The sequence below is a fragment of the Stigmatopora argus genome, chromosome 9, assembly GCF_051989625.1.
Source record: "Stigmatopora argus isolate UIUO_Sarg chromosome 9, RoL_Sarg_1.0, whole genome shotgun sequence".
In the NCBI taxonomy this organism is placed as follows: Eukaryota; Metazoa; Chordata; class Actinopteri; order Syngnathiformes; family Syngnathidae; genus Stigmatopora; species Stigmatopora argus.
Genome location: NC_135395.1, coordinates 14417907 through 14431114, shown reverse-complemented (window position 1 = coordinate 14431114; position 13208 = coordinate 14417907). Strand labels below are relative to the sequence as shown.

At 38.6% G+C, this 13208-nt stretch overlaps 2 protein-coding genes across 3 annotated transcripts; one reads left to right on the top strand and one right to left on the bottom strand.

The window, feature by feature from the left end:
- The first annotated feature begins 268 nt into the window (after window positions 1-268).
- Window positions 269-12665, top strand: LOC144082506 (uracil phosphoribosyltransferase homolog). 2 transcript variants are annotated; one of them, XM_077609723.1, is made up of 9 exons: window positions 269-470; window positions 556-816; window positions 1564-1606; window positions 1687-1756; window positions 2134-2196; window positions 2530-2691; window positions 3234-3332; window positions 4369-4456; window positions 12471-12665. In XM_077609723.1, the coding sequence occupies exons 2-9, from the start codon at window positions 581-583 to the stop codon at window positions 12493-12495; spliced, it is 786 nt and encodes a 261-aa protein (XP_077465849.1). In that variant the 5' UTR covers window positions 269-470; window positions 556-580; the 3' UTR covers window positions 12496-12665. The 2 variants fall into 2 exon arrangements, with proteins under 2 accessions (XP_077465849.1, XP_077465850.1); XM_077609724.1 differs by lacking the exon at window positions 12471-12665 and having other exon boundaries at window positions 4369-5612.
- LOC144082504 (palmitoyltransferase ZDHHC15B-like) lies at window positions 4515-10564 on the bottom strand. The gene is made up of 11 exons (XM_077609722.1): window positions 10250-10564; window positions 9827-9853; window positions 9664-9758; window positions 9461-9581; window positions 9175-9244; window positions 8554-8586; window positions 8349-8469; window positions 8149-8281; window positions 7947-8073; window positions 7680-7795; window positions 4515-6513 (listed from the first exon to the last, which is right to left on the bottom strand). Exons 1-11 carry the CDS (start codon window positions 10365-10367, stop codon window positions 6470-6472), a joined length of 1005 nt encoding a protein of 334 aa, XP_077465848.1. The 5' UTR covers window positions 10368-10564; the 3' UTR covers window positions 4515-6469.
- Window positions 12666-13208: the final 543 nt, after the last annotated feature.

The following is a 13208-nucleotide window of genomic DNA, read 5'->3' as shown; positions in this document are numbered from 1 at the left end:
CCAATTTTCAAAGGACTGGAGATGGAGTAAGATAATTGCATATATAAAAAAATATTAAAACTTTATTTTTGGTCAGCCTGAATCATAACCAAGTAAAATAAAAAAATTTGAAAACATTTTTGTTAATAGGTGGGAAGTTCTGATAGTTATGAATATTTTCGCAATGAATATCACATGGCAGCATAGTATTTTCTGTCGCAAGATGGCCGCCAGCTACTTACGCCACTGACTCCTTATAGTCATCTATCGTTATTAACGTGAAAGCTATGCTGTCACTCGTGTCAAAGCTAGCAAGCGAGTGTTGTTGCGACGTACCGCGATTTGACCGCTAACATCGGGCTAGTTTGACATTTTACACCTCGCGATTTATAAAATAAACATTGATGTATGTGGGGCCAATAGTTTGTGGCATGCGACAGCTGGATTAAGTTGGGAAATTTGCTTTTAGAAAACACAAGTCGCAGCTCAAGGTAAAAGACGTTGTGTGGCCGGATGGTCTTTGTTAAACGGTTGGTTAAGCGCTGGCCCCTCGACTAACTTTGATCCTTTTGCCAGGGAACTACCGGCTCCTTCACTCAGGATGCCATGCCACAATCAGCAAATGAACAATGTAAATCCCGGGCAGGAACACCCAATGAAGCAAGTACGCTTTGCCACAAACAGCAGCAGCAATGTGGCCGCTGTATTGCCCACTAGTGTCGAGGCAGGTGATGCCAGCAGCAGACAGCCTCTAAACCAGGACTCACTGGGACCCCAACTCAAACTCCTTCCACTCAATGACCAGATCCGAGAATTACAGACTATTATTAGAGACAAGTGAGTCACTGCTATTTGTGATGATTATCATTGCAATCCACCAATCTCTTCAGCAAAAATAATTGGTTAACTATTAAGGTTTGACTCATCAGAATCAACTGCATTATTATTACAGGGCCTTTCAAATCAAGATGGCCCGTTTTTCACCAACAAGCTCACTCAATATACTTTATTTTGAGGAAAACATAACCTGCATTCATTTTTTACTTGCACAAATGATTTGGAGTTTGATTTATATTTAATAAGCACGTATTAATGAACAGATTTATAGTCATGTTATTGAACACATCTATGTAAGATTGTAGCCGAACACACGTAGCATAGTTTTAGACAGTGTTGTGATCCTAATTTTGTTCATCGAAGAGCCAGGCTTTAAGATGATTGGCGAAGAGGTTTAGACAAGATAGTTCAAGTATATGTTAATTTTTATTGAGTTCCAGGTATGTGCAGCACTCTTTTTGAAGGGAACTACACAGTCACCTCTAGAGCCAGCCCTTGTTGTGTTGGAATTTTTTTGTACAAAATCTTGCAGATATATATATATAACTAATTGCACATAGAACAACCATTTTATTACCATAATTCTCCGCTGTGCCAGGGGCCAACCTGGACTCTCCATTCACTAGCAAGCTAGTGTTGAATAAGCTGTAAATTAGTAGTAATTACTCCACATTACATGTAAGGAGAGTTTAAAAAAGTTTCCATTTGTGAAAGACCTGCTTCATATATTTTTTCATGTGCTTGTAGGACCACCAGCAGAGGCGATTTTGTGTTTAGTGCCGACCGACTGGTACGATCATTCAGCACCATATAAATAATACAGAGTTCATTTGTGTTTTAATAATCCAATTAACCGATGTTGTTCAACAGATAAGACTTGTAGTGGAAGAAGGCTTGAATCAATTGCCTTACTCTGAGTGCACTGTGACCACGCCAACAGGTGAGAATCATAATTACTTAAGCTGCCATGGGTAACAATCAAAATCCAGTGCATTGAAGACTGCTATTTTGATACATTTTCTCATGATTGCATAGATCTTTCTATGAGGTTCAAAGCTTGAGATGCTCATATTCCAAGTTTGATTTTGAATTTATCATTAAGGTAAAAAACAAGGGTGCCCACATTTTATACAGTTGTCTAATATAATTCTCTTCCGTTAGTGCGATAAACCTAGTTTAACTCCTGAAATGATATTCTGTTTATCTGTTTTGGGTGTATTAAAATGAAATTTCTTATGCAAACATCCAATGATTTATAAATGATAATAAAATGTGCCCCACATTTTTTTCTTGCCACCGTCCGTCTATTGTCTTTAGGTTATAAATATGATGGAGTGAAGTTTGAAAGAGGCAACTGCGGTGTCAGCATTATGAGAAGTGGTGAGTTTGAAACAAATCTGCAGTGCTACCAAAATGTGAAACCACTCAACTACTCATCCTGTCTTGTACACTTCAAGAGAACATAAGTCATAAATGGAACAAATGTGGTCTGATTTGACTCGTGTCGGCTGCCTCAATGCATCACTGGCCAAACAAAATGAAACAAAGAACTGTCTAAATTCAGTTGTTCTCAGTCATTGCCCAGGATTTAAGCAGTTATCTTCAAACATTTATTTCAAAACAAATCTGTTTCCGTGGCTTAGAAAGGGAACTGTACATGATAAAGGAGACACCATTTTCATCCCTATTGAGTTCCATGTGTCTCGGTCACAGGTGAAGCCATGGAACAGGGGCTGCGAGACTGCTGCCGCTCCATTCGCATCGGCAAAATTCTCATCCAAAGTGACGAAGAGACCCAGAAAGCCAAAGTTTACTATGCCAAGTTCCCTCCAGATATTTACAGAAGAAAAGTGCTGCTCATGTACCCCATCCTCAGTAAGTGGTACACACACACATGCAATGTTCAATGCTGCACTTCAGTTTTCCCTACATGAGCTCATGTCAATTATGCCATTACATGTACAAGTTTTATTCTCAAGAATATCCGTTCACGTTGACCTTCACCACCAAGTCGACATTTCCACATCACTCGGGCAGACTCACCCTGCGCTGATAAATACAGCTCTTACAGAGGAAATTATACACTACCTAGGCGATGGCCACCAGGCTGCAGAACATCATAATGAGAGCTGGGAAAAATTACCTTTTTTTTTTTCCTCGTTGCATTTCACCACACACAAATGAGGGAAAAAAATGTATGCTGGTGACCTAGTCAGGTTAGAGGTTTATTTTAATGGGAAACTATTCAAAGGTATGTCAAGTGCACGGGTCACAACCAAAGACCTTTTTTGAGATGATAACATAAGCAATTATACTCCACCTGTTTTTATGGTGATGTTATTGTTAACCTGAGTCATCTTTACAATGTCAAATTTGCATGAGGGCTGTTTTAGTGTGTTGTTTGTGTGTATTGGCAGGCACTGGGAACACTGTGATTGAAGCTGTGAAGGTGCTGATCGAGCACGGAGTCCAGCCCAGACATATTATCCTCCTCAGCCTCTTCTCCACTCCTCACGGTACGTCAGTACAGCTGCATGTGCTTGTTTTTCCATTTGCTTTTGTTTACCCAACAAGTCAGTCTTCAATCTCCCTCTGAGCATCTCCAGCTGATGTGTCATTGCCTTTATTCAAACGGTAACTGCATTGCTGGGTAGTGACTGCAGTTGGTAATTAGTCCTCTACGACACAATTTCTAAATGAATTAGTAAAGTTCCACAACAATTTAATTTTGCCTGAGGAAAACTTATTATTAAAAACGGTTGGGGTTGCGGTCTTCTTGCACATCATAAAATTCACATTTTTATGAATTGAATTTTTATTTATTTACATTTTGAATAACACCTGTATGCAATAAGGTGGAATATTTCAAAAGTCATAATGACATGTCAAAGGTTTCCAATTTTCTAGGCAGCGTAAGTGATTAATGATGTCAAAACACTCCTACTGTCACTATAGTCCCTTTTAAACAATGGCAAAAATGATGATACATTTTAGGTCCACTGACTATTTTACCAGAATTTAGTTTCGTTTTGACACAAGAGAACTCTTCTGGAAGAGGTGCGTACCATTATCGATTTATGATAGTTAAGTCGAATCATCACAGATTTTAGAATATATTTTTTTGTTTCAAGAGTTGAGCAAAACCAGTCGAAGAAAAGGTATTCAACCAGCTTCTAAGAAAATATTGCTTTAGTAAAACTAATATTGAAAAAAAGAAATGCATTACCACCACGGTGTTAATACAGTAAGTGCATCAGTTGTGAGGCATTTGTGGAAATACTAATGGCACATTGACACTTAGAGTTCTGTATTGGGGGAGCCAACAGTCCATTAAGTGTAAATTGTTCATATTTTTAGACCTTTCTTTGCTTTTCACAGTTGAGCATGGTTCCTATCCTCTTAAGAAGCTGCGGGCCACTTATACAGTTAGATTCCTACAGACCGCAAAAAAACACCAACATCCTGTTTCAACAGTGACTGACACAGAACAAAACCTAATGGTGAAGAATGAAAGTGAATCAAATCTGAAGTCTTTCACTTTCTTCTCTTTAGGAGCCAAATCTATAATTCAGGAGTTCCCAGACATCACCATACTGGCAACAGAAGTTCACGCAGTGGCGCCAACACATTTTGGACAAAGGTATTTTGGCACCGATTAAATCCAGGACAAACTGAGTAACTTGAGCTTGCAATTGGCGTACATGTGTTTTTGTCAGCTTTATTTAAAATATTCTTGTTGTGCCAAATACTTTCTCCTCGGAAAAAAAACAACAACTATTTATGCTTTTGATTATTTCTTCTTTTTCTCATATGGATTCAAACAATACTGAGCCATAATAACATCATTTTATTGTGGCTGCTGCCAGTGGTGATATAACAAACAATTTATATTTGTAACATTTGTGACGGTACCAACTGAGAGAAACAACCTGAATATATAAAATACACCAAAGACCACTTTCAAATGAATCACGTTAGCTTTTGTATATACTGCGTCATGGGATAAAGAAAAAAAACAACGTTTTTTATTGTTAGACATCCAGGTTTCTGATACATAAAATATGCATCGCCAACGTATTTATAAATATACATGTCACATGATGCAGCAAAATATAGACAATATCCTGCAGCAGCTATGTCTCAACTCATTTTTAGCAATAAATAAGCATCATGAAACAACATTTTCTGAGGGGTTCGACATGCACAAACATTAAAAATACACAGTATCAATGGGAAATTAAAACTGATATGGCCGTGTTATTCTAACAATGGTATTAGGTTGGTCCAACGGAGCAAAACTATCCTCATATCAAGTCAAGTGTCAGTGAAGTAAAAAATCCTGGTTCCATTCAAGGCTTCACTTTTGTTTTCAATAAACTTTTACCACAAATATTTGTTTTTTCCTCAAAACATTGGCATATCATGTCATATCAAAAAAAAACCTTAGACCATGGATATAAAACAATACAAAAATCAGGAATGAGTTCTTTCAGGGCCATTGATGATGATAGACATCTAATCCTATTTCATCCTTCTGTTGTGAATTTAAATTAGTTTGGCACTAGTCGACATCCATCTAACCATTTTCCTATGAATCACAATAATCCTGACCTCTGTGGTGCCTATTGTATTGCACCTTTTGTTTTTTCCCCAACAATCAAACATAATATGTACAATATACTGCATTTCCTTATATCTTGGGGTGTCTATATGCACCACTAAATTTGTTGTTGTTCATCTCTGAGGAATCATAACAGGAATGTGCAACTGCGCTAGATTATCTTAATTCTTTTTTTTACAAAATTGTACTGTATGCAGCTGAACGTATCTAATTATCCTCTATTAAATCATGTGTAGACGCCTGCCAGAACTTGACAATCTTAGATACATCAACATAAGTTTGTAGTCAACACATGGCTGATCAGCTGTCTGAGGGAGAGGTGGCGTACACTGTTACATAGTCAACGCATATTCATACAATTACACATATGGAATATGTTCTCTTCAAAGAACATTATCAGTTTTAAAAAAAATGCATATGCCACACAAAGGCCAAAAATAGATTGCATTGTGAGGCAGTTGTGTCCATAGGTTCATAACACAATGAAAATGACGAATTGGTAACAAGGAAGTATAGGGTTCTAATAGTGACACTGAGAATTATAGAGTTTTAACTTTTTTCATTCGACTTTTGGGAATTATCATTTCTTGATCTTTCTATTCCAGAATGACTTTGTAATGATGAAAAACTATGAATGTACCAATTGAAGATTTGTACCTAAAACTAAAAGATGGATACATTCAGGAAAATGGATCCCCACTACACAAGACAATATGTGTAAGGCTCAGGTTTAGTAAGTGGACATAAATAAGATGCGCTACTAAGTTACAAGACGTTCAGGTTACTCTGGAGTGATGCCTTTGCAAAATCTCACACGTTCAAACAATCACAAGGAATTGGAGTTAATCCTTGCGCAACCACAGGACCCCCTGAAATGTTCATTCTGTAGTTCACTTTGTAAGAGAAGAATAACATCCAAACATTGTGCGAGGCTCAATTTAGGTCCATGACAGAGTTGCTGGAGAGCATCCACGTTTCAAGTGCACGTTCTCTCTTCTTCAATCTCTTGAACTATACACCAATGTCAATTGTTTAGTCCTCCATCTCTATGGTTACAGAGGGGTCTTGATCCTCCCCTGTAATTGGAGGGATCAGGGAAGAGAACATAAACTACAAATTTTCTATAGCAGTTGTTCAAGTGTTGTATGATCCGGTGGCCGCCAGAGTGTGGTATTGATTCAATGATGTGTCCAGACTTCAAGTTGTCACGCTCGTTTATTTTGGGGAACTATAGCTGTCTACATTTATTATGTCTCAGCCATCCCACTTATTGTGCTAGTTCACTCATGGCAAAAACAGGACACTAGTGAGACGTGTTGACTCGGGGTTTAAGTAGGATCATAAAAGATAAGGTGACGTTATAACAAAAGCAACATGTGACATCAGGATTCATTAGAATCCTGCTAAGGTTTAACTAGTGAATAATATTATTGGTCATTCAGTAGCTTTTAGTTTGAGTTTAATTAACAGCTAATTCATCAATGTGATACAACCGATACATTTGACTTAGTTTGAACTTCAATTAGTCACTTCTTTTGGATTCTGCTCTGCATTTACATTTGTTAGTTAATTTTTATGGATCACTACCTAACAGAATTGATTTAGCCTTTAACATTAAATGCATTTTGTGATGCTCAATACAAAAAGGCATGATTAGTCAGTTCCAATGTCATGGAGGAAACAATGCTGTAGTGTGAACACATTGTTGAAAGACAACAACAGGATTTGCTGAATACGTGGACCTATATCAGCAAAGATTTGTGATCACATGGCGCGTTCCAGACCGCCTTCAATTGGATTTAGGTTAAGCACGCCTCTGCACTTTATTCCCAGAACTCTTGTATTCTCTCCCTGTCCCTCTTAAACCATAACCAGTAATTAATGAAGAATGGTTTTATTTGTGTACCTTTTAATATGTCCCACATTGGTTGTGAAAGTAGCCAAATTTCAAACTTGAGACATTTTCTAGAAGTGGTAAATTTGTCTTTAATAGCTGACAATAGTTTATGATCTTATTGGCTTCATAAAAAGATCAATCGATGACTGATTACAAATTATTCTGATTTTTTTCAGATTTAATTATGCTTCAGGCTTTTAACAATAAGTAAATAAGGGCTTCATTTTGGAGTATTAGTTCAATACCCTTTTCCCCCTCCTCAATAGCTTGCAAGACAAACTAAATTACACCTTGAAACTAAAAAAATATTTTGTTGACAATTTGCGAACTATTCAATCGACTCACCCCAACTTCCTTCCTCCGACGCGTCATCTGACTCCTCCCACATCTCGCCGTTTGCCAGTAAGGGGTTCTGACACTCATTCCGATTCTTCAAAGGAAAGTAGTGTCCATTCCCTTGACTGAAAATAACATGACGCAAAAAGACAATGAACTTCTTCTTAATGTCACCTACTCTGGGTCTCTTACAACATAAAATGACGAGCATGAGAAATTAGCTAATAATTTTCAAAATTTTGAATGATATCATGCAATAGTCAATTCGAAGCCCACCTTGTAAAAACAGGGATGAACCAAAGTCTCCTGTCTTTGCCGAAGACTTGCTGCAGATTTTTACGGAAACCAACATTGAAACCATGTCTATCAGGTCCGTTGACAAAAACTGGAACTGAAAAGGCCTCTGCAACAAGTAAAATGTATTGAGTAAGAGCATGCTACATTCCTTTAACTAGTGTCATGCCTTTTTTTCACATACCTAAGGTGGATCTGTTTTTCGCAACTAACCAACAGTGGTAACCAAAGAGGAACATGAGGCTAACAAAAAACATGAGTGCCACAAACATGAGGAATAGGACATGGAATTTTGCTGGTCCGTTTGGCAAGTCCCCCTGGCAGACAGAATTAAATATGTCTAAATAGTGGTGTAAAAATGAACTGCTGATTTATGATACTTACCACCCAGAATTTTATGAAGTACTGAAAGACTGTGGCTGCTATGTATAAGCAGTACAGCATTGAATAGGAGAGAAAGAGCAGGAAAAACTTGTAGTTAGAAAATCCAACACAGTTGTTCACCCTAAAAAAACAAATCAGATTATAGTCAAATACACTAATCCATTTATACTGTTTTAAATGGACTACAGATTAAATGAAAATTTACCAGGGGCAGTGGTGGTCCATTTTCAAAACACATCTGTAAAAGAAAATATAACATGTTTATGATACCCTCTTTGGGTTGTACTGGGTGCCACATACGTTTCATTACCCGGGTGGGGGGTGCCACATAAGTTTCCTTACCCGGGTGGGGGGTGAAAATATTTTTTTTAATATAAGATACTTCACTCAGATTTATATTTTGTATCTCCTTGATATTTTTTGCACGGCAACACGCTCGTAACATAACATAAACAAGTTTAAATGAACTTGGATTACGATGCAGACACTCAAAAATAAATTTAATCTAACCTTACGCTAATCTTAATTCTATTTTTTTTTTAATTTTGATACCTTTCTTCTCCTGGCTCTATTTGCCCCGGGGCTCCACCCTGACTTTCAGATGCAACCTATCGAGGATTGTTTGCTTTTGTCTTCCCTTCAAAATATTCCGAAAATGATGCACACAAATGTCCTCACAATAGGATAACGCACGACCACTTGCCAACTTGCCCGGGAAGTAGTACTCCTCTCGTATTAGCGAACAAGGTCCGCCATTCTGCACTGACTAACTGGCAGAAAAAAAAATTGAAAAAATGCAAGGGAGAGGAGGAAAAGAGGGACTTACATTTCACAGACAGAGCAGTGGTGACAACGGTCAGGCTTCAACACCTGGCAGCGGTCGCAGAACCTGATAGCTAGATACAAGAATACCAGTTGAGTGAAGGACATTTGAGCCAAGCGGGTCATTCTCCTCACGCAGCAGGTATCAGTGCTAATGAAAGAGCCAGCAGCTTATCCGCTTTGCATCAAGATGCATTTTAACACACCCATTGCATTCAAGAAGATTGACTCTTGCTAATCCACCAGCATTGGTGTAGGAGCATCTCATAAAAGAATAAGTAGAAGTTTACCTCCAGACTGTGCTCGGGTGTAGATGGGCAGTTTCTTGGCAATTTCTACCAAGATTTGTTTCTGTGCATCTGGTCTCTCCTCCATCTCGTACCTTTCCTTGTCCGAGTAAGACAGCTGAAACTATAGCAACAAAAACATTGGTTAGTGTTATATAATCCATATAAAAATGTATCCAATAATATGCTTGTGATTTTGTGGTTACCTTCTTGCATGGGGATGCAACTGGGGTGAAAATGGACTTCCAGTAAGCCCAGGAAAACATTCCAAAGCAAACATGGAATACCGATAAGTAGGCCACTGCAAAAGACAATGTAATAAAAGGTTTATGGTCATGTTTTCTATATTGTCAAAAATAGGCGACTCACCCTTTTCCATTGTGTTTGACAGGGTGACTGCAGAAACAGGAAGAAAGAATATTTAGAGTATTCCAACAGGCGCCCACCTAATTCATAAATCAAATCTCTTATTTTTAAACGAGTACAGCAATTACTGGGCATCAAAGCGAGCCGGAAAAACAGGTTGAAACCAACAACCATAATAATAGGCACTCTTGATCAAAACACAAAGCTTTGTGGGGTAAACATCATTACATTAGGGCTTTGCGTGATTATTAAAATCAGAAAACAAAATTCATAAAGGCTCGATCGATGACACTTCCGCATAGTTTGTTAATTCCTGCACTGTAAGAGAAATGTTGTGTACAGAGCTGTGCGGCAAAATGCGGTACATGTCTATGGTTTTAAATGGGGAAACGGTGGGAAGAAAACGATCACTTTTTAAATACTCACATAGGCAAAGCTGAAATACGTAAGCGTAATAGGACCACAGCACAACGGAAGCAATAATAAGAACAGGTATCCACGAGAAAACCCTTTGACAGCATCTTAAGCCCCTGGAGAGCGCCATACTCCATCGAAATGCGGCTCTCTGCGCTCGACATGACTTCCTGGGTTTTCTGCGTCGGCGTCATCGGCGCTCGATTTCAAAATTTAGTTTATGTAGTAATTTAATCACACTTATTATACAGCAGTACAATAGGGGGAAACTTAAATTTATTTAACATATTCCAACTTGCTAAACCAAAAATGTTAGTATTGCGCAAGTGCTGTATTCTGAAGCCACATGTCATAACAGAAATCACTTAGATATCATGTACTCAAGGGTAGATTTCGCCCTTCATTTGAGCTCATAGAAACGGGCATGCTCGCTTGTCGGCCACTTTACGTGAGAGCCATTGTAGAAATTGAAACGTCTATATTATCAATTTTACACCGATAAAAACGGCTTGGTTTGCCATAGTTTTCACTGCATACTTATGAAGGGTTTTTTTCTGTTTCTAAAAATCCATCCTGTATCAAATCCACGTTAATACGGTTTGTCATGAACCAAACCATGTGTAAATTTTAAAGAATTCAGCTAGACAATATTTTATTGGCACAAATCACTCACCTCCTTAGGTCCCCTGACGACCACCTGAGAAGTCCCCCGACACAAGATGGCCGCCAGTACTCACGCTGCCGACCCACTTTTAGTGCATTTTGAGAGTGACCACTAGAGGACACTAATAGACTGTTTTAGACTACTAAATTCTTGCTTTTGAGCTGTTTGAAAATGAATGTTAATACTACACAACAATTATTTAAATAATTTGAGATTAGCAGCTCACCCCTGACTAGGCCTAGGAGGAGATATTAGAATTACAACTATACTTAAATGCAAATGAGATATTATACGACATTTCGGAAGGGATACTGCAGTATACTGTTTTAATTTGGTGTGATAATCCTCTAATTTTCTTTAATTCCCCTCCATTTCAACGAGGCAGTTTTGAATATTTCCTCCCCCTCTTTCTGAAGATGGACGAAATGACTATTAATAGTCGGACATGATTGTCGGCAACAATATGTATGCCACAATCAGTATTCTATTCTAGTATGGTTGGGGAATGGTTAACATGAACCACCATTCTAATTCCACCTGCCCTGTGAGATGACCTCGGTTACAGCATCAAACTTCAGGCTTACATTTCCCCACTTTCAACATATTGTCTGGCACTCACTCTTAAAACAACAACATCCCTCCACCCTATTCCGTCTGTCCACCCTATACTGTTTGTCTGCCTCGCCCTCACTTCAAGCGACCATGTCGACTACAAGGTGGTGACAGTTACTCTCTGGTTCCTCCACACAGTGGAGACATCCATCCGTTGACACGGCAGCAAAGCCTCATCCACTATAAAGCCATTGTGTATAGGAAAACAGTAACGACCTTTTAATCAAAACATATGCCCTGAAGTTAAAGTACAAAATCAAACCAGCAGGTTCAGAGGCACTCCTTCACTTTAGAGGTGTGTGAGTGCAGCGTGATGAAGGTGCATTCCATGCCACCTTGGTGGGAGTCTACATAAACAGACAGTTAAGGGCTAAAGGAAAGCCTGTTTGGGCAAAGTTCATGCATGTCTGCATGGGAACAAAAGGGGCGTGGGGGGGATTGTGATATATCTCATAATACTATGAAGGCTCATTACGTACTACCAAGATACAAAGGCAGCTCAAGTGTTTGGTTTTGAGCTGCAGTCCACATTCATGCCTTGAGGATGAAGTGGCACTTAGTGTTTGGGTATGTCATTTGACCCTTGAGACTTTCATGTCTTGATCTTCTACTCTGCAGCTTTCAGAGGTATTAATAAATTTGACAAGTAGCACCCAGTTTTGTTCAATCTGGCTATCTGTTTATGGTGGGTTTGATTATCTGTTGTTGTTTTTTTGCCTGTGTAGGAGATTTTGGAACATCTTTTATTTGTAAGGAAAAAACAAGTGTATTATTATGAATATCGCATTGTCAGAAAATTGGTGATTCACATCCCTACGCTATTCTCAATTTGACGCACCCAATTCAGGTCGGCCTCAAATGAGACCATTTTCCCCCATTTGGGTACACAAATAGGAGTTCACTTCAGTTGTGTTGTGCATTTAAAAACAGTTGCTTTTGCTGTTATTTTCTTCACAGCCACAAGATGCAGAACTGGATTTGATAGGATTTCCACTCCATTCCCTGCATGCTTGTGTGTCTGGACCAGAAATTCATCATGTCTGCATTCGTTTGAAGTCAATATGAAATTCATATTGGAAAGTCTGTTTTCATATTGACATTGGGGCACATCCAGGACATCAGTTCGCCCACATGACGTCATTCATACAAAAGGTAAGTGTATGAACATCAGACATGAGCACCGCATTAATTAGTGTGTCAAAACATTGCTGCAACTTCAAAGCACAAACCATTCGCAATCTCTCATAAGACAGAAAAACACATTCTGCCTCTTAGACTCTTATAATAACATTGATGAAAATTTGCATGTGTCTTGTTGAACTTGGCCTATGAATAATGTATGCTCTTTAACTGGAATTCACACTGGGATATTGTCAGAATGGACATGGTGGACATCTGTACAGTTACTGGATTGGTATGACATCACCAGACAGTATTCAGTGGAGCAAGAATTAGAAAAGATCTTAAATTTCTGCTCGCCGCATATTCACACGTAACAGTAGAACAAACAATGACAGGGTGGAGGAGGAATTGCTCACACCTCACCCTGCATGTGTGAAAATACATCTGCTCAAGGGTGGAGACCGGTGTGTCTTCAACAATCACAGTAATTTATTTACATGGCCGCGCCACGCCGAGGACACTAATTACACTGTCCGTTTTAGATTTTTCATTTCAAAAAGTCACGCTCTCACT